Genomic DNA, 22,040 nt, shown 5'->3' with positions numbered 1-22,040 from the left:
GTACAACAATCCAATGTATACAATTCTGTGCATACTTCTTGCCTATAAAGTTGAATTTTAAAATGTTCCAAATATCTCGATTAATTTTCATATGTATGTTATCACATTAAAAAGGCAAATCAGGCAAGACTGTATACAAAACTGGTTTAACAGCAAAACCCATGCTATTCAATTTCTATGTTGCTTCAAAACTGGACAGAGTTCCAGAGATTTTTATGGTTTATTCTTTACACATTTTCACATCACTATGAAATTTATGTTCTGAGTTGAATTTACTGGATCACTTGGAAAGGTTTTGTCATTCTTACTCATAAAAAAGAACAACTTACTGAAAAAAAAAAAAAAAAAAAAGTAAAAAATCCAAAGACATTACTAGGAAAATTGATTTTATACGAATGGTAAAGTTTGCCATTATAGTTTAGCTATATGATTTTTTTCAAAGTAAACAAACTCACAAACATTGATGGTCTGTGTGATTGTCATTGTTGTTTCCCAAATACTGAACTAAAAAATCTTTTAAACTTTTTTTCAGCTATAAGCTAAACAGAAATTCTCATTTTCTTCCATTTTATTAGAATATATTCCTAGATGCCTGATGACAATGCCTATTAGGAGGGACCAACCATTCTCTGAGGAATGTAGCCACTGCATGTATTTCAGTGAGAGATATTTACATGTCACGCATTTAAGATTGGAGATTTTTGCTAATTACAAGCACTGCAACTATCCTTGCTATGCTTGGGTACTGTACCAAGTTCACCAGAATGTTACATAAGATGCTGCAAGACTGTATATATAGATGTCCAAAATCTGTAAGCACAGGAATGCAAATCACAGCATATGCAACTCCCAACTAGTAGGAACGCATGTCTGCTATTTTGCTTGCTGACGAAACAGGCAAACTCTGAGTTACAAGAATAGCTAGGGCATACATGTAGAGTTATGGTTTTCTAGGAAAAACCTCTGGGCTTCATTCAAGAAACAAACAGCAGAATACTCTAGGACAAACAACCAAGAAACGTTATTCTAAACACCTGCTATTACTGTCAACCCAGTGCACAGTTTTCCCAAAAAAAGAGGTACAAATAATTTAACCATGACACTAGATTTGTCAGTTAGGATGATTTCTCTCCCTTCCCCATTACTATCAGTCGTGTTTCTACTGAACACTTGAAAATTAGGCAAACCAACAAAAACATTTCTAAACTTTTTTCCAAGTTCAGGCTGGCGATGTACCTTTCTTGATCAGACAAATACTGACTATCCATGTCTCTGGATCTGTAATCAACTGGAGTTCTGGAGGCATCATGGTGTCTAGTTGGAGAACGTGATCTTCTCATTTGATGAATTTCATCTAAACTCCTGAAAGGCAGAAACATCTATGATAACCTTGTTACATCATAAATAACACAACTTAATGGATTACAGTACAAGTTTGTTGAGGGAAGTTTTTAATCATTAAATTGTTAATATATGAATTCTAAGAAAATATTGGATCCTAAGATTAAAAAAATTCCACCTCTAAGTATGGAATGCAGCCATTTCTACTGTATTTAGAAGTACATGCCTCTTTCTGTGTACACTCATGGAACCTGGTTTTCCAGAATATACCATCATTCTGAAACATCACAGATGTCTGGTATTAAACGACCAGTGATGGAAGACACAGAAATGATGGACAAGGACAGTACTGTAGCACAGAATTTTGTACACAAAATTCATCTAAGGGTAGATTTTCAGTAAACTACCACAGCTAGTGGGCAATAATGTTGCTAGTGCAACACCTTCAAGCTCTTGCAGTAAGTCAAGAACAAAGCTTCCTAGAAATTGGAGGAAAAAAATCTGTCTGATTTTTAGGGTTCTGTGACGGGTTTCAAGAGAACTTATTGCCTTGCACAATAAAACAAGTAAAATAAAGTGGTCAAGTTTTGTGCTTAACAGCCTGCGTGGCACTATTCAAAAAAAGCATAAAGCATGCAAACTAAAAGCTCCAAAAGGATTCTTCTATTAATAGATTATCTATTAAAAGTAGTAAATGCGGAAAATGGAGATTTATAAACCACTATCTGATTCTGTAAAGTATTTCTTACCTCTTCCATTAGAAATGTCATATTACAAATACAATTGGTATTTTCAGCTTGCTCTAACTTCAAAATTAGCTCAATTCATCCTTATTATATAACTTGTACATGCCACTGTTTATTATCCCACATATGTACTTAAGTGGCTTCATAGAAGATTCAGACACTGACTGAAAAAAACATTTCCAAACCTACATACTAGTTATGGTACACAGATGATGAATCACATAGAAAATATCAGTAAGAAGAGATAAGTCTTACAAAGTTACAATTAATTCCATGAGTGCTCTTGAATGATTAATAAAAGCATACATCAAGTTCAAATACTGCACTATTAAATTCAGATACAAAGAGAGTTTTTAAAATTGTGAAAAATTGCTGAACAAGAAAAAACTTAATGACAGATTACAGAAACTTGAAGCCTCTCAGTGTTCATTAACTTGTCATGCCTACCTCTGTAATGGCACATTTGGTAAACGTGAACGGGTCCTGCCCTGATCGTCGCCACGGTGAGGAGATACAGATCGTGAACGATGATGTGTTGTTCTTTGCTGTTCTGGCACAGTTAGCGTTGTAGATTTACTTTCTCTAGTACTAGATCTATAACCTACTGGCAAGAGGGCAACAAAAGGAAATTAGAGAATAAAAGTCTGGGTTTGGAAAGAATTCAGATGGTTAGTTCTTCCAGGAACACACATCTAAACACTTACACAAGTTTCAAGTCATCATTCAGCTTTTGTACACCTCGATGTATCATGCAGCCAGGATAAATTACTAGCATTACCTTCAAATGTCTACATGTACAGTGACAAACTGAGATGACTGTCATTATGTACAGAAAGCTGTGGAAGAGAGAACTGAAATAGTTTTCTGACTTGGGGAAGAGTACCCAGAGTGACTTGTATTTCAAAACTGTCATACAGTAGCAAATATTTGTAAGGAATTCAAGCAATGTAAGTTTACCTCATCTAACAAATGGAGAAGGCATGCTTGTGTATGACAGCACAGACTCATCCAGGACTGCTCATACATAAAGCATCCTTCTGACTCTTGTATCAGTTAAATACAAAGATATTCTCCTACTGAACGTGGCCAAAGGCACCTACTTTTCAAAAATTACGAGCAGTTAGAGTATATTGTTTACAATATTGGGTGTTGCATACTCTACTGAACATTTTTTCTGAATACAATGAATGAACTGCAAAGTTTCTCATGGTTCATTTTCACACAGGATTAAAAAAAAATTAGCAGAATGTTAGTACATTTTAAAGCATTGATACTCCTGTGTCTTATTCCATGTAGCACACTTTGCCTTTGAATCCCATCCCAAAAGAGACAATGAATGGCTTTCAAAAGGTGCCTGTTGTCTTTCCAAAAGAAAGTTGCTCACTTCTAGACATTTAGAATCCCTTGACAGAAAATCCCTTAATGACAGAAAGGGTCACCCCTTAATGACTTCACAAATTATTGTTTTGATTCCAAAATAATAATTCTGCTGCTTCTCTGAATTTGTCTAGCACTAAGTTCCTGTAATGTGTTATTTTGTTCAGCTAAGAAAACAGCCTGTATCAGAAATCTTTCCATGCAGGAAAAGACTATGTCAATTGGATAAATTAAGAAAGTTGCGCTTTTTTAAGATCTTGTTGAAGAGTTTCAATTTTATTTTTTTTTTCTTCGTATTTTGTATAATATCTATAATTCTTGCAGTTCTTCTCTATCTTCTACCAAATTCTTATCGTCTTCTTAAAAGTGTGGCTGTATACAGAGCCTGGATTATGCTTGGTCATGTATGCAGTGATCCTTAATAACCTGTTCAGCTGCAAGTCTGTACCCTGATCACAAACATCAAGGAAGCATTCAGGCTTTTTTCCCAAATTGTGTACCAGTTTACCATGTATTCTAATGTAACTTATCTGAATGCATTACCTCATTGTTAGACCTGGAGGAAAATGCTTTGTTAAAACAGTGGTAAGTAATCCTAAAATAAGAGTATCTTCCACCATAGAACAGATTCATTTTAGTAACACAAAACTCAGAACAGGGACCCGCTAGATGATGCATTTTATCATCCAAGGAACTCTCAGGCTAGATTCGCTGATTATACAGCTTATAATATCACAGTCTCCACAACTGTGTCCACTTTTATACAGTACTGAGCAAACTAGCAAACATTATCCAAAGATAACAGAAGACCGCCTAGGTGCTGTTGTATTTTACAGTAGCTTTCAGCCTTACATCAGTTTCCTAGCAATTTCAGTAAATAAAAAAAGATTGGCTTCAATAAGTTCTTGCCTTTAACCTATTTACTACTCCAAACATGATAGGGAAGGCAGATAGGAATGTTGACAAGAAGATGATTAGACAGTTTTATTACAGACTTTATGGTTACTGTCAGCTCGGAAACACATGCAGAAAGACCTCTGCAAGTTCTGCTATCACTTTGTGATATAATAAAATAATTTTTTTCTTCCATTTCTTGAAGCAGAGGGGTGGGATAGGTTAATAAATCAGGGAAACAGCAAGCACTATGAGAATTGATAGATCTTAGAGGATAGGATTGGGCCCAAAGAAAAGCACTCATAATAACAACATATTATGTAGCTCAGAAACAAACATCAAGGGTCATAATGTTGAGCGCATGTGTATGCTGTTCTCAAACAACAGTGAGTTAGGCAAGTCAAATAAAAATAATGAACGCAATTTCATATTTAAAATGTGACATTAGTCAAGTTTGGAGAAAGTGGGGGACTATTGTTTCGAAAACTTGGAGAAAAACTTTTGGGAGACCTCACTTGTAAACTACAAGAGAGGTCACTAGTAGCTACATAACCAGCAAATGCTTGCCACTTAAAGAGCATTTTTAATAGCAAATCTGTACGGAGTACTGACTCAGTACAGCAAAATAGGTCTGTAAAGTTTATAGCATGCCTGAAAGTATCTACTGACGTTTATCAACCTTTTAACAAAGAAGGACTCCAATGTTTCAGAGGATTTGATGTACTGTGATGCTGAAGTATCCTATGTGATGAAAAAGTGTTTCAGATTTGTGTAATAAAATTAGAACGAAACATGAGGATCTCCCTGATCTCAGGACAAGGACTGGATGCAAATTTTTAATCAAAAAAGGGGCTCCTTCAGCACTTCAATGGAGATTCCCTCATTTCCTGTACCAAGGTTGGTACAAAATAATGTCTGTGTTTTTTATCAGAGGAAGAAAAAAGACTACACGTGACAAAAGCTGGATGTTCCCCTTCCCAGGATAACTAATCTAAGCTGTATGTGCAAAAAGATATTTCATTTTCCAAACAAGCTTGGCTTGTTTTAGATGAAATCTTGTCATCTCCATCAGAAGGAAGATTAGTTTCCATTTACTCAACACTAACATCAAAGAAATCAAAAGATCAAAAGTTCTTTCCAAGCTTTAGGCAACTGCACTGAAATACATAGCATTTAAATATAAAAAAATTTAAATATCAATTTCAGTTTAAAATATATTTGCAGTGTATCTCTAGTCTGCCTAAACAAATACACCTGGAATTCTCCTGTACACTTAAAAATCTGGTATGGAAAGATGATTTTATCCTACATAATATTCATAGTAAAGCTATCCAGGGAACAACATCTGAAACTTGTGCATTGTGTGTACACAAAGCTTACAGAACAGACAGATCAATAGCAGTTCACATTTATCCTAAGTATTGGCTCAAGTATAATCAAGTTGGTCAAATCACATCCATAGTTCCATAGTGACCATGACAGTGACAGCAACAGTAACATTTTTTTATATCCTCAAATACAAAAGCTCTGTACTCTCCAGAGTGAGCAGAGAATTTTTTTGCATGGACCAGCATGATAGCAGCAATCAAGCTTATGGTAGTTTATGCAGAAGTTTCTCAGTTGCTCATGGGAAACTGTCAGATGTGACATGAAATGGAAGCTGGATGAATGATGAAAATGGTTCTAGCAAATGTTTGATATGAGGGACATTTTTCTTTGTAAAGACAATACAAACAATGACAGGGTGTTGCACTGATGCAACCGTGCTGCTACAGGAGGAAGGTAAGTACAGTGCAAACATTTATACAGATTACATATGATAGAAAAAAAAAATTGTTCTGAAGAGTTACCCATAGCATAAGCAATACAGCTCATTAATTATACTCTTTGGAATATTACCAACTGTATGTCAGCTTTTTTTCATTTTAATTAAGTTGCTGAAGTTCTGATAGGCCTCAAAACATGTTCAGTTTTTATTAAATCCTTCACTGATCCTTTACTGAACCTTCTGATACACTTAGCATTGGTGAGGCCACATCTGGAGTACTGGGCTCCCCAGTACAAGACAGACATGAAATTACTGGTATGAGTCCAGCTCAGGATCACAAAGATAATTAAAAGAGTGGAGCATCTCTCATATAAAAGGCTAAGAGATTTAAAATAATATTTTCTTCATGTAAATAGGTGTGGGCATAGCACAAAAACCTGTCCAAAATAATTTCCATTAAAGCTGCCTCAAAGTTACTTTCAGCTGTTGATAGAACTTCTTTTATGAACAGTTCTATGAGCTGATTTTTTAAAAAATTATATATATCACTGCAAGATACTAACAATAAATGAGGATAGAACAATTATATGAAAGATAAGACAGATCTGTGATATGAGAAGGGAAAAATATTTTTCTTAAAATATTCTTAAAGTTATCAAAGTGCCCCTATTTTTAATGCAGCAGTCTTCCATTGACAAGCAATGATTCTTTGCAGCTGCTGAAACTTCTAGGAAAATAGTTTTCTCTGTTATTACTAAATGCTAATACAGCATTTGTCTTAGTAACTGGTTAAATATTTGAAATTATAGTTTTAAGGATTTCCAGTATTATTTAAATTAGCCAAAATATTTTCATAATTCCTTTTCAGCTTATGGCGGTGATCATGTGAACTTTTGTGCTTCTACATTTTGCAGTTATGCATCAGTTTTATAGAAAATGTGCAATAATCTTTGTGAAAATCTTGAGATATTAAGAAGGCAAAATAACTTCCTTCTCTCCTGAATATTTCAAGAAAAAGAATAAATTAACAACTGTAAGAATATACCTTTAATAAATACAGAGCTTATTTATCATCTATAAGCACCATGGTGGGTAACATCGGTAAGTGGTAAAGAAGGCAAAGGGGCTGTAAAGGGAAACATTTTCTTTTGCATCACATGTAAACTCAATTATGACATACTTCTGTTGAGAAGCAGTATCTTAATCCTAGACTAATCTAGATTAAGACAACAGAGACTATACCAAAATGGTCTGAATGCACCTGAGCTGCATCATCATCCTACATTATGGGGCAATATGGATATTCATCATTCCCTCCCACACACATTTCTTTCAGGAGAATGTGTGGGAAGTCTGGACCAAACAAGAGCTGCAGTCCACTCTGAGAGGTCCACGGTATTAGGGGGCACAAGGAAGGAAGGGCTAAAGACCCTGCAGCACAACAGGGAACTTGCATGCAACTCAGTTTTAACAGAGGAGACTGTTAGATGGAGAAGATGCTGTACTTTTCACTCAGTGCAGCTGAAGACAGAACTCCAAAGTCTTAGAAGACTTAGCAACGTAATAAGTAAGGAAGCTTCAATAGGAGGGTAGAAACGCATACATGAACTTGGTGTCTAGGCACATCTGTGAATCTGTGCTCAAGCAATTCAGTAGATCGTGGGACTGGCAACCTTTTCCAGTTCTCACTGCAAAATGCATTTTCATTTGCTGTCTAGGCCGTCACACATTCATGGCTGATGACTGAAATTTTCTTTGCCCCTGTGTGCCTAAAGTGTGACCCCCATTTAAGAATTTAGGATGCAAGTGCAAGCACAGTATAGTTTTGAGACTCTCAGCTCATCGTAAATCCTATTGCTACAGATTAAATATTGCCATTTCCTACAGTGATCGCTGAGAAAGTTTGGACCCATGCATTCTTCAAAGGCACACCTGAGCATGCACAGTCCCAAGAAATTTCCGTATGAATCAGTTCCTCAAGAGCTGACCCAGTGAATAGAGTCCAATGCATTCAGCTGAACATTTTTGAATGTTTCCTGACAGATGGAAAGTGGCTTATTTCAAATGGCAAAGGGATGCCTTTCAGTGGCAGCTGAAAAAAAGCCCCAATTCTTAATACAGTACAATGAAATCTTAAATGTAAGTCAGTCTACACAGATATGACAGTATCATTGCCAACTTAAAAAATTAAATAATGATCAAGAAAAAACATTTAGAACCTATGTTTTATTTTAATTTTAAATGTTCACTCTCTCAGCCAATGTAAAAATATCAGGATTAATCACTTCATTAAAGCAAAGATCATTACTAGACATACCTGAACAAATTTCCCTTTTAGTAACTCAGGTGGTAAGTGTATTAAAATAAGGAAAGAACCCAATAAACGTCAAAGAAAGGTGAATCTGGCTCAGTAAACATCAAAATGATACTGCATTAATAAGATACGTGATTTATTTGTGAAGTGCTAGGGCTTGGAAAACCGGCCCAAGCCAGAGTTGACCTATAGATGAATCCTGTATATTTTATAACTGATAACCATTGTGCTAGTAGGTACTGTGCTAGGTTATAACAAACCACCTATGCTGATGTAAAAAGTGCTAAAGTGTTGAAGTATTGAAGCCTGAACAGCAGGCCCCAAGCCGAAGATGCTAATTTAGTATGTAATCATTAACAAAGTGTGTAAGCTCACTAGTGAAAGATGCAGCTTAGAATATAATCAGTAGTGAGAATGAAATGCTAAGTGTATCTAACTTCCCTCGTTTAGCCTTGTTCAAGGCTGAGAACCCAAGTATCTGGCCTTGTTAGAAACTCCCTTGGTTCTTCCCCCTGAGCTCTGGCCAGGCTTTGGGTTGAATCCAACAGCAGGATGAAACCAGATGTTTCCACTCAAAACAAAGGTGCCAGCTATTCTGGCTAGATGATTTTTTGGATATATAAGGCTGGACCCACTCACAGCGACTCTGGCAGCCTCACCTGTGGGTGGACGCCCCGCGTAGGATTTCCCCCTTGCCGGGACAGGCTCTGCAAACCCTCGCTGTAACCGGGGCTGCCCAGCCACTGCGGGGCTGGGTGATGGTGACGTGTGCGGGTGGTGAGGGATCTCTCTTAATCACTATTCTCCCTCTCAATGTAGTAACAATTTGATTAATTACCCTGTATTTTCCAATTTGTTGCTTTAAGCGCATGATTCTGTCTTTTCTTACTGCGCATTTTCATATTACTCTGTTACATTATTTAGTTATCACCAGTAAAATACGCCTACTCTTTTCACTCTGGTGTCTGAGTTTAATTGGTATCCTTAATCAGTAAAACAATTTATATGGTTATATAATGAATAAATAACTTTTCCGATTATTTTAAACACAGATCAGGAAAATAAAGTGCTTTCCAAATCCCATCATGATTTAATTCAGCAATTTTCATCAGGAAGATCCACAGAAACACTGATTCAGTGCAGGCAACAACATAGTGACTCCAGTTAGTTTGGGACAATCGGAACACATATTCATCTGACTTGTGGCAACAGTCAAACAGAAGTAGAAAAATGTGGTATCCAAAATGATCCTCAAGATTTTCAGTATGTGAGGAGTGCTGAATTAGAAGCCAAACCATGATAGTCTCTACAAGTATATATTTATGAACATTTAGGGTAATGATAGTTCATGAAGGCTTACGAAAACTATAAGATACAGCCATGCTACATGCATCTTAATCTACAGCCATGCATTCTCAATAAAGTCCATGGGAGACTGCATTATATCTAAGTGTCAAGCAAAAAGCAAAATGAAAAAAAAATGTTTGCAATAAACACTGAAATTTTAATTACTATTTAAAAATTATTTTTAAAATTCTATTTATATTTTAAATAATGCTTGGAACATTATGCAGTAAGCAATTCCACAATTTGAACCACCCAGTGGTTCACATATGAAGAATGATATGTAAAAGCAGTATTAATGAATGAATAGTAGAATCTTTTAATTCATCACAATTTAGGACAGATACCATGGAATAATCAGCAAAACCATTTTTTCACAATGCACTCTCCAAAACCAGTATCCTCAATATTCTGAAATGTTATAAAGAAAAAAATCAACCAAACAAACAAGCAAAAAGGAAGAAGAAGAAAGCAGGACCATGCTGTTCACCCACGCACCTGGAGGAACAACTCCAATACCATCATCAACATCATAATCTGAGATGTCACTATCACTGATTGGCCGAGATCCTGCACAACAGTAAGGTAAACAAATACCTGAACATCTGGTCGTGTAATAAAATGTAAGAATATGTTCATTTAATGTACTACTGAAATGAGAAAGATGATTTTAAGTCTAAACAATAGAGGAGACTGCAGTGACTGACAGTGATGTTTCACAAGACAGTTGAGCCAATTTAACATCTTACAGCTGCTGCAGCTGCCTTTCCCCTTCTCCTTCTCTCAAGTCTTCAGTAATCCTCTACTAGGATGGTTTATCTCACTAAACCAGCAAAAAGTTAACTCAAAGAAGAGAAAAAAAAAACAACTTTCGTGCTATTTCAGTGAGTAAACTGAATTAGCTTGCTGAACAGGAAAGGAGAGGTGGCAGCATATGGTGAGAGAGGGGAAGAGGAAACAGTACTGCCAGCTTTAGAAAAGTTCAAATATCTCATGAAAACTAACCTTTAATTTGCTCTCTCTATACATATCCTCATGTAGCAATTACAGCAGTATCACATTTTTATAATTAATTCCTGAATGTGCACCAATTTCCTACGCATTGGCTGGAATGAATGATTTCCATGTTTAAGAAAAAACAGAAAAATAGCTTGGAGACATATTTTAAAATAATCCCCTATGTTCTTCATATTTCTAAATAAATCTTAGATTAATTTAAATTAACAGAGACAATAAACTATTCAAATATTTCAATTATTTTAATATACCTCATACGAACCTGAAATCAGACTCATCAAAACAACTGTACCTCCCAAATGCATGCATGCAATTTCTCTTTGCTGCACAAGTACACTTCTCACCCGATTGTATAATGAGCACATTGGAGGTTGAGACTAACTTTATGATGAAAGGTGTTTTTAAGTTTCATAAATCTTTAAGGACTTGCTTTTTTTAAATAAAAGTTTTTAATTATTAAAAAAAGTATCAAATAACAATGAACTTCATCTATTTAAAAGAAAATTTATGCAAACAAATGTTTGAACAGTTTTCTTTTGCTAGTGAAAACCAAACCAATTCCAACATGTTTCACATACTTGACAGTTATGCGTCACAGGTGAAAGGCTGCCATGTCATAATGTCATAATTTGCATCTCTTCTCTGCCACTCATTTTCATTATGTTTAAAGACTATGAAATAGCATTTTAATCTTGTATATGAAAGTTAAATACCATTATACCATATTCAACATTTCTAATTTAAATTTTAAAAGAGATGAATGGAACTTGGACCTACTCTGTAATTTTTTGCTAGTGCTTTCTCCACCATGAACATGTCTTCTTGGCATGAAAGGTGATGGCTGAGGCAGAGGTAGTGAAGATTCATCATGTGTCTGTAGCTTATACCAATGTGGTTCATCATCTAAAAGTGCTGTCTCCAGCTCTATAAGAATCTAGTAGAAAAATTATCAGGTTTTAATTTTATTTTCAAGACACCACACACAAACAGATATATATACACGTGTATTCAAAACCAAACAACAAACTCAGGGGAAATGCGATTGCATGTATCACCTCTCCAAGAAATTCACTCTCTTCTTCTTGAACTCGTGGCTGATCCCATACGGTTATTTCAAGCATTCGTTCTCTAAAATCTCTACGATGTACATGTGAGTAGAGAAAAGTTTGGTTCCATTTTGGCTCTAGACTTTTCTTTACTGTTTTGGTCCTCCTTTTACTCTTATCACTGAAACATAAATATTTGTTGTAAATTGTTTGTTGAGGTTAATCACAAAATACCATCTACTCATCAGCACTTTTCTGACAATGCCTAAAAGAAAAAAATATTTGTTGTACAGTGGATCACATTCATACAGTCCACAAAGTTAATTTGAGACTGATTTGCACGATTCAAGCACAAATTTTTGTTATAATTAAACTATTACGAATTATAAAAGAATTTTTTACTTCATAAGCATTCACTTAAAAGTTGATTCAATACATGGTAAATTACAAGATAGTTTTCTAAACCAAAATACTATTACCTTCTGTCTGGAAGAAAATACATTTTTACATAGGGATTCCTGGGGCGTCCATCTACTCTTGGTGGCAAATCTGTTGCTTGCAGAACATTTACTATTAACTGATGTCCCACTTTGTCATACCACAGTTTAACCTGCAAGAATCAAGTTATCATAAAACACTAATGAAAATGAAGAAAAATCAGAATTTTCAGACTGCATCACATTAACCACAATATAAAAGTAACCATTGTTTTTTCCAAGACAGAATGATACATATTCTATTTCAAATCCCATAATATTTAAGTTATATGGAAAAGATGATGGTATATATCCAAGACTTTTGTATTTACCACTGCTGAATAAAATGGTGCTGCCTGAGTATACTTACATTGTTTATTGTACTCACTGAATAATCTTGTATCTATGAATGCATTTAAATCAGCATCTTAGCTCTGCATGTTAAAAGCTACATTCAAATAGGAAGTCCTGACTGCAGCTTAAACCTGAAGCATAGCTGAAATTTATCTACTCTGATTTGTCAATTTACAAATTTTCTTATGAAAAGTATAATATATAGCTAAATCATTTCTTCAGAGAATCATAACGTTATGAAATTTTTGAGTCTGATGTATACTTAAAAAATAATATGATCAATATAAAAAATACAAGAATGCACAGAACAAAGTCTAAGTACTCACACTATATTTAATAAGCACAGCTTCACTTAGTATTACAGACAGTTCCAGGATGTAGTGTGTATCCAAATCAATATGTATTATTGAAGAGTGTAACTCTTAAAAAATACACAGTTCTTTAAAGGTTTCCATAAAGAAGATAAAGTGATACTATGCTTCTTATCTGTGGATTACTGGGCATGCACAGAAGAGTCAATATTTTCAATGCAGAGGGTACAGGATTACAAGTTACAAGGTACTTTTATGGGCTCCTCTCAATGTAAATTCCTGTGTTCCTTGGTGTATTAAGACATTTTTTTATTTCTGCTGTGATTACAGTGATGGCTTGTGAGTGTGTACAGAGGGTCTTAAAAAACATTTGAAAGATGTGAGTCTTCACCAACAACAGACATTTTTCTTGACCTTCCAATAGACCTTTGGAATGTGGAGGGCTGAGGGACCAGCCCTTCACAGATTTTCATTAATAACTCAGGAAAACCAAAATATGCTCACAGAAAGCTGCCCTGGTAGGACTTGTGGTGCATCTCGTAGGGCTCCAGGGCTGGTCGGAGATATAACAGAAATAGAAGGCCTTTCCATCTTCTGAGATTCAAAAGAACTCGAACCTAAAAATACACACGAAACACATGAACTTTCCATCCAAAATTCTGAAGCTAATTTAGATAACTTATGAATTGCTTTTTCTTTGAACTGTATCAAGTTTGTATTTATATACAGTATAACTGGATAAAGAAAGATTTTAAACTGATGCAGATAGCATGATGAGAAAGGCTATCTGGATACCCTTACCCCAGATTAAACTTTCTATTTTTTTGTTTTGTTTGAAATAACATACAAAAGGGCTCCTCATAAAGCAGTGACAAACTGACCATACTAAATGTTTTAAATAAAATACTGTCTTCTGACAGAATTACACATCTCCCTTCCAACCCGAACTATACTATGATTCTATGATCTCAAATCTTTGATGAATAAACCTGCATCTGTTGTATGAGTTATACTCCCAGTAGCCTCTGAAATTAAGTTGCAAGGAACTGACACACAGGAAGGTATGCAGGACATGCATCTGGCATGGAGGATGCTCTGGTGTCTGCTGGACATCAGCAGTTTTCCACCCGTGCAGCAGAGCCCTCACTAATGCGATGAGGTTGTCACAGGTGTAACAGCACTCAGTGCCTCTCAGGACTCTGTCCCAGGGAAAGCTTCTGGCTGCATCTCAGACAAGGCTTGGATGAGAAAGGATTGGGAGCTACAGCCCTCACACACTCTAGCTGACACCATTCAAATGGGATAGTTAAAAAGAAAACCATTCTTTTAAAACATGATAGAGAAAAAGTTCACCTAACCAACATTTTCTTGTTAAGAAAAATAGAAACTAGTACTCTGGATTTATGCTGGATGGAACAGGGGGTGAAATCCTGACACCATTTGAACCTTTGGCAATCCCTTATACCTGTTTTCTCTCTTATGTTATGGCAAGTAGATGACTGTTTCAGGCCACAGCATGTATACCAGTATGGTAATAACAACACAAGATATAGCAGAAAACAAAAACATTCTGCTACATTTGAAATCTGTATAGATTTAATCAAATCTATATTGTTTGGAACTTAACACACAGGACCAAAACCCACTGAATTTTGTCATACAACAACCTAGGAGCTAATGCAGTCTCCCAGTGCTCGCCTTTCAGAAAATTCATAGCCAAAATGATTGTGCTGGGTACAAGACCATGCTTAGTGAAAGGAACAAGATGTGTACTCACTAGACTCTAACGGAGGGTGAGAAGTCTCGGGAATCCGTGGAATATCACTAAAACGTGAATATACACATAGTAATTAGAAAAAATAGAGATGACCTCCTGTGACAAATACATTTCTGGGACACTTTTTAAAAATATGGATCTGGTTCTGTTCTAATGGGCTACAAGGAAAGAATGGGGAAATATTTAAAGACGTATTTTCCACTAACATTCATGAAAATCTTACTAATGCAAACGATTTCTTTCAAGTTAAGGAATTAGCAGACATAATAATATGAGCGCTACAATATTAATAATGTGGATATATTCCACAATTTTTTTACAATAACAATAAAGTTAGAGAGCTTTTAGGAAGAGAAAGGTGGCAAAAGGTAGTACAGCTACACGTGTTCAACTATTTTTTGGAGGAAAAAAATCCAAAAAATAAGACATAGATTAACTCACTAGTAATTTTTATATATACGTCTCAAGGAGTTCACGGAATGAAACTGATGAAAATGTCTTATAATAATAAAAAGAAAAAGCAAATAACATTAGCAATGTTAAACAAACGAAAAGAAAAAGCATATAACATTATCAATATTAAACAAACAGAAGAATAAGACATTTCTTCAAAGGCTAAAAAAAAAAATTAAACTATATTACGATTGGGTATGGACATTTTTGGACATACACATACCCAGCACATATACAAGCATAAGAAAAATCAAACTGGTTAAGTCCGCACACATCTATAAAAATTTTGCCATCAACAAATTTACTCTTCCATCAAAATCTGGATCATGCTAGCTCCTGGCTCTCTTCTGTTCTCAGCAGTCATTGAAAATACATTGCAAGAGCAAGAAATGACTGGTATTGTACAAATGCTGGCAAAGTGGCAGAACAGGAAAATGTAAACAAAGCTTTTCGTGAATTACTTGAAAATATAGTCATCTACACGTAATAATCCAAAATTGGAACTGAAATAACATTTCTGAAGAACATTTACAAGATTTTAAGTCTAAAGCTAAGCATTTTAAAGGTATGCAGGCATTTCTGTGTTCAGTGAAACACTATCTTGCTGTCTTGGAAGTTAGTAAAACTAAGACTCCCAGGTATATAAGTCACTTGTGAAAAAGAAACAGACACTTAAGTCAGAAAAAGAATGTAACAGTACCAAATCAATTAGTCTTAAATTTGCTTTTGATGTCCTGCAATTTAAACTTGTGGCGTCTGTGTTTCAAAAAAACTTATTTCAGCTCCAAGTTAATGCCTCATATCAGCTTACATCTCACATCACTAAACAAGAATGTGCTTCTTTGCATTGACTTTGTAATTCAAGAGTGATGTAGTTTCCTCAAGATTCATGGAAGTATAACTGCCATTCTTGACATGGCATAGTACAAAACATATAAAGAGATTCACAATCTGTTGCACAGCAGGGCTGCTGTCCAGACTTCTTCCTCTTAATGTTTTCTCTCTTTTCAGGGCAATTCTCAGCAGCCTGTAATATTTACTTACAGTATTCAAACTGATTTTTCTGTTCAATGCAACATTAAGTTTGTACTGTTTTCTTGTGTTAGAATATTAACGCAATCATCTGCAGTACAGCATTGCTCATAATAACATCATGTTTAGGATATCTAAATGAAGGCTCATGTGTGCAAGGAGTGTTTCAACATGGAAAGTGCAACATACAGTGTCAAGTTTCGTAATCCCTGGGTGGGTGAAGAAAGACACTAAAATTGAATTTTGTTCGGATATTTTTTCTGTATTGTTGACAATATAGTAGAAAAATAAGCCTCAGATATTAATTACATATATAAGCACTTAAGAATTGATATATACTTACTCTAAGGCACCTTCACATTATTAGACTGACACAGAAAAATCTAATGATAAATCCACATGAGAATCGGATCCACACAGTTTACAAGACGAAAAAAGATACTGGAATGAAGATGTCACATCATGAAAAAAAAAAAAGATCGAGTGAAGAGTAATTTCCTCACTTTGAGCTGGCGATACAAAAGTCCTCACTAGTTAAAGGTAAATGACAAAAATAATCAGATCATTCTTAAGACTTTACTCATCAGATATGAAAGAACTGAAAGTACAAATTTTTTAAATTTCTTTTTCTAAACTTGTTATTCTTATGAAAAGCTGACAGGAACAGTAGAAGCTAGAACATAAATGTCAACTTTAGACAAAATGGATGGTTTGCAATAGAAATGGTATTTGAAATCTCTAAAACTTTAGTACAGTGGACAGATTTTTTTAAAATATATATATAAAATTTATGTATAAAAATGTATTATTTAGATATATTTTTAATATATATAAAATGCATGTGTTTATGTGTGTACATATGTGCATATATATATATATATAAATTAGATAGGAAATCTCTTCCCCAATATATTTATCTTGTTTAGGTACAGCTCCGCACTGAACTGCAAAGACACAAAACTAAAAGAAAGAAATAAATTAAGATGCAATACAGTACTGATCACCAAACTCATGGTATTCTAACAAGCTCTGAAACAGTTCTGCAATCTATTATTGATTTCAAAATATACATGAATTAATTCAAAGCTATGCTTCTGTCTATATGTGAATTTCTTACAAATTCAGTAATCCAGTTTACATAATAATTTCTTAAATATTACATGCACAAAACTAAAATAACCGGTGCATGAGACTTTGTCAAATGTATGAGCGGTATTTTTTTTAATGTTGGCATTTTAATTAAAGAATGAAAATTCTATAGAGAAACTATAATCTAAAATCTGTTATGTAAGAAAATTAGTCTTATCTAGCCTACTTCTATTTTTGGATTGCAGAAAATATTCTGGCACTATGTTTTACAAAAAAGCTCTTCAGAAGAAATAGTAATTCATGACTTAAAATATTCAAAACGAGACTAGTAAAAGCAAATGGCAAAAACAAAGTAAGAAGTTGCACCATCTCTTATTTAAAATAGTAAAAAAATTTTACTCCCCTTTCAGAGCAATGTGAACATCAGAAAAATGTCAGACACACACCCAGAAAAGAGCTGCCAACATCGAACTTTGTCCTTATATCTCTACCTTGGAAGGCAAAGGTTTTTTGTGGTCTTATGTGATGTTACGTATGATTATCTTATGTCTGATTCTTCCACATCTCAATAAATTAATAAATTAAACCAAACTATACCTTAGGTTGAGACTACTCTGGGCAGATACATGGTTTGTGAGGATAACTATTTTGTAAAACACAGGAACAGCTGTAACTTCTCTGAAGGCTATAGTCAAGAGCTTGATCACTGAAGACAAATCAAATTCAGATCTGGTTGTAACCAAATCTGGTTGTTGTAGAGACAAAAACATCATCCTCTACACCCTATAGAGTTTTCAGAATTTCTGAGTACCTGTTCCCAATGCTCACCCTCCTATTTCCAAAACCATTCCTTCCCATCAGAACCTGTATATCAAGCTGCAGTTTGCACTAATTACATTACTTGAGCAACTCACTGTAATTCTGTACTGCCTGGTTTATGATAGAGGTTCAACCTCCTTGTGAGGATCTAGAGCACAGGAGCAGTCACTGAATCATACCAGAGAAACAACAATTTTGGTAATATTATCTGTGGAAATCCAAGCAAAGATAGCTAGCATCTGACAAAGAAAACAAGAGATAAATGAAAAAACATTTGTTTTACCTGAGCTATCCCATAGATCTCACAAGAGCACACGAGACGGTGAGTTTGTTATGATGTCAGGTTCCTTCTCAAAAAAGCATACTGCCAGAGAGTTTTCTACGCTGTCCTATATTAACCACCTCTCACGTTGTATGCATATTCATAGGTACTTCTTCCCCTCATATTTAGTTAGCTAACCCATTAATTCTACTTTTATAGGTTTCTTATCTACCTTATGTGGCAATCATTAGCGTCAATTAGTTTCTATGGAGTTTTCACGGTAGTATTGTGGTTATACTGTTTATTGTTGTTATGCCTTCATCTGCTAATAGCGTTACATGTTTCACATTTTTCTCTAATAAACATCCTACAAATATCCATTATGCAAAATTACATTTGCTGGTAGACACAGAAATCCAAACTTACAAGACTGAGAAAATTGTTTAGACATAAATTTTGTAACTGGCAGTCTGATTTATAGGCGGTCTAATCTGTGGGCTTCCAGTCCTCCCATTATTCACTTAAGACAAACTGTGTCATATTTGGGCTTTTTAGACCTAATATGCTAGGACTTTTTAAATCAAGACCATTAAAAGTGCTGGTACACTATCTGCATTATTAATACTGAGAGATGAAAACACTTAAATTATGCAGACGAGGTATCATTTTTCAGGTCTTTCGGGAACCTATTTCCTCACAGGAATTTTAGGTGTAATGGATTACCACTTAATGCTGTATCAAGCAGCTTGACTTTTGATGAGTCAGCAACTAAAGTAGATCGATATCAACAAAACTGATACACTAGATTTGTTGGATTAAATAAAATGAATTTGAAATAATCACACTGTTTGGATAACAAGACAAGGAGAAGCTGGGGGGAAAAAAGTAATCTATTAATGCAAGTAAACCATTTTCCATTATGTAAAACAATTTACACTAATTATAATTATTAAAAGAAAAAGAAAATCCTGTGTAGCATGTTCTTTTTTGTTAACTAATATCAGGGTTTCCTTCATCATACAATATCTGATATTTTTTTGTTCTTTTAAAATGACAGACAATCTCAATCTGACATAAAACAGGACCATGACTCATTACTATTAGAAAAAGAAAATACCTTTACATTTCAAAGTTATATATTCTAGTCACTTTGAGATATTTATTTGCTCTTTTCCAAAAAAACCCACCTGACCCTCAAACAAACAAAAAAATCAAGATACAATTCTGCAATAGTGTTATTATAGCATGTAAAAACCTCCATGCCAAGACTCCATTTATCTCAAAATAAAAGCACAATCTCATGTGCTCTACTTCTGCCTATGTCTGGAAAAAATATGCATGTTATCCAAAGGAAAACTTGACATTTTATTGGTACTATTTCTGTGTGCACTTTTTTAGTGTAAAAATCACTGTTCAGATACAGAAACATTCTTTGATTTTAAATGTCCTTTATGTTTTATGCCTCCGTTCAACAGTTATGGATTTTCCTCTTGATCTTTCTTCAAGAATATGTCACTGGAATGTGGTCACCTTGTATGTAATTTTTTGAAGCTATCAGATTTATCAAATTCATAAACTAAAATAAGTCAACTGGTTTAATATTGAAGTTATCTTAAAAGTTTAAGGATACACAGCATTTGCAAACATACTGATAGCAACAAATATATCTGAAGCTCATTATTTAAAATACTAATCTAGTACTTTATTTTACATCAGTTGTACAAATCTATTTTCAGGTTTTCTTTAACTGAGACATGGGGTTCAAGTCAGGTCCAGTATCAACATATTTTATTTCTGCTGATTTAAACATAAAAGCTAGACTTCAAAAAATCTCCTTATGGCATTTTATTTTTAATTACAAAGATGGAGGACTGAATTTGCAATTTTCAGTCAGGAATACCTCTTAATTTATCCAACTAAAGAATACAAAATAAGGTTTCTACTCCCCCACAGTCTCCATCTGGGTGGTAATTTTAGCCTTTAACAACCACTATTATTGCATCAAGCTTTCATTTTCAATTAGAAGGTCAAACTCATAACTGGAATTAGCAACAAATGTTAATTTTATTTAAGTACTTTTAATAGCGATTGCCATTAAGAAGGCAGAACTCCTTTGTAAAATATAGCTACACCTGCACAGTATAGACAAAACCAAATATCAAAAGCTAATGTTCACATAAATGGAAAAGAATGGTTTAGTCAGAAAGAAAACTAATCGTGTTTTCTGTTTCTAAAATGGAAAACATCATATTTGAGAAAGATAAAAATTGTAATTAGCATGAAAACTAGAAAATACAAAATTAAATAATCATGCATTCATAAGAAGGAAACAGTTTACTGTCTACCTATTTAGACACTTAGAGTGAGTGCATATGAAATCTGGGAAGGTGACAAGCTACAGAGAGATTTAAATCCTTTTAATTTTATTTTTTTTTAAACTAGCCAAGAGTCACTTTTTATTGTTAATCACGTGACTCTGTTCCACAATATAAATGTGGATTTACAATATATGATTCATATTCAATCCTGTAAGACTTAGCTCAAAACAGTCCCAATAGAGTTGTGTTTGGGGAAGGAATGTAGAATATCACTAAAACAATTGTGACAAATGCAGGGCCAACTCCACTAATCTTATCAATTCAAACAGATCTTATGATCTTTTTAAGGGTTATTTGGGAAATCAAGAATATAAGAATTGTTATCATAAAACCCCAAACCTGGATTTGAAATAAATAAAAATTAAGAATGTAAACACAACACGTTAATGTTAATTTTTGATGAAACTTCTTGTTTCCACTTTTGATCTTGATGACAGTGTCATACAGTCTTTTCCATTTTTTAGCTCTTTAAAGGAGGCCTTTTTAAAGTCCTACTAGCACTAGACTTACTAACATTTAGACTTACTAAAACCCTGCAATGCTCAATGTTTGTTGATGCTTCCTTCTACTCATGAATACTCATAAGTTATTCTGATTTAGTGAAGCTAAAAGCATGAAAAAAACCAGATTTTTCTCATGTACAGGTCCACCTGATCAAACCATTTTCCTTGGACAGTTGCAAAAGTGTTAGTACATCGACCACCATTTATACTTATATATATATCATTGCAAAGATCCAAGATTGTAAATGTCAGTGAAGAAAATGGCATAAGGAGAACGTTAGTAGAAAGTGAACCATGTTCCATTAATAAGAGATAAAAAATAATGAACTCACAAATAGTCCCTTAAAAAGTCCCATTAGTATAAGTAATAACTGTGCTTAAGAAACAAGTCTTTAGCCTTACCCAATAGGCCTTGAAACAATAATTTCAACTTGAGGTTCTGATTTTGATTCTAAAATAATGTTGTAAACTTCTTCATTTGTAGCTCCAGGCAAAGGTTTACCATTCCATTCTAGGACTTCATCCCCTTGAATTTAAAGAGAAGTTTATCTCATTTTCTTATTCATTCACAAAAAAGTGCAAAACATTTATTAAATATATATAACCAAGTAACATTGCCTGAAATAAATTAAAAAGCTGTGCTGAAACCCAGAAAAGGTTTTTGAGACACTATCAAGGCTCCTTTCTCAGAACAGCTACAATTTGTACACACAAAACATATTAAAGAAATCACTTGCAC

The 22,040-nt window shown here is 34.4% G+C and overlaps 1 protein-coding gene across 27 annotated transcripts in view; it reads right to left on the bottom strand.

Annotated features, from left to right (window-relative positions):
• RIMS1 (regulating synaptic membrane exocytosis 1) overlaps positions 1 to 22,040 on the bottom strand; it is a 350,587-nt gene that overhangs the window by 123,535 nt on the left and 205,012 nt on the right. For 18 of the 27 annotated variants that reach the window (XM_074895864.1, XM_074895868.1, XM_074895888.1 and 15 more), the window contains 10 exons: positions 21,704 to 21,827; positions 15,207 to 15,263; positions 14,766 to 14,812; positions 13,493 to 13,605; positions 12,327 to 12,457; positions 11,857 to 12,028; positions 11,579 to 11,735; positions 10,283 to 10,354; positions 2,535 to 2,688; positions 1,237 to 1,362 (listed from right to left, as the gene is read on the bottom strand). In XM_074895864.1, the coding sequence (XP_074751965.1) occupies positions 1,237 to 1,362; positions 2,535 to 2,688; positions 10,283 to 10,354; positions 11,579 to 11,735; positions 11,857 to 12,028; positions 12,327 to 12,457; positions 13,493 to 13,605; positions 14,766 to 14,812; positions 15,207 to 15,263; positions 21,704 to 21,827 (1,153 nt within the window). Of the gene's footprint in view, positions 1 to 1,236; positions 1,363 to 2,534; positions 2,692 to 10,282; positions 10,355 to 11,578; positions 11,736 to 11,856; positions 12,029 to 12,326; positions 12,458 to 13,492; positions 13,606 to 14,765; positions 14,813 to 15,206; positions 15,264 to 21,703; positions 21,828 to 22,040 lie in introns of all 27 variants that reach the window. The other 9 variants (XM_074895869.1, XM_074895879.1, XM_074895891.1 and 6 more) reach the window with 3 other exon arrangements.

Source organism: Athene noctua, chromosome 1 (genome assembly GCF_965140245.1).
Source record: "Athene noctua chromosome 1, bAthNoc1.hap1.1, whole genome shotgun sequence".
NCBI classification, from domain to species: Eukaryota; Metazoa; Chordata; class Aves; order Strigiformes; family Strigidae; genus Athene; species Athene noctua.
This window is presented reverse-complemented; position numbering and strand designations above follow the sequence as displayed.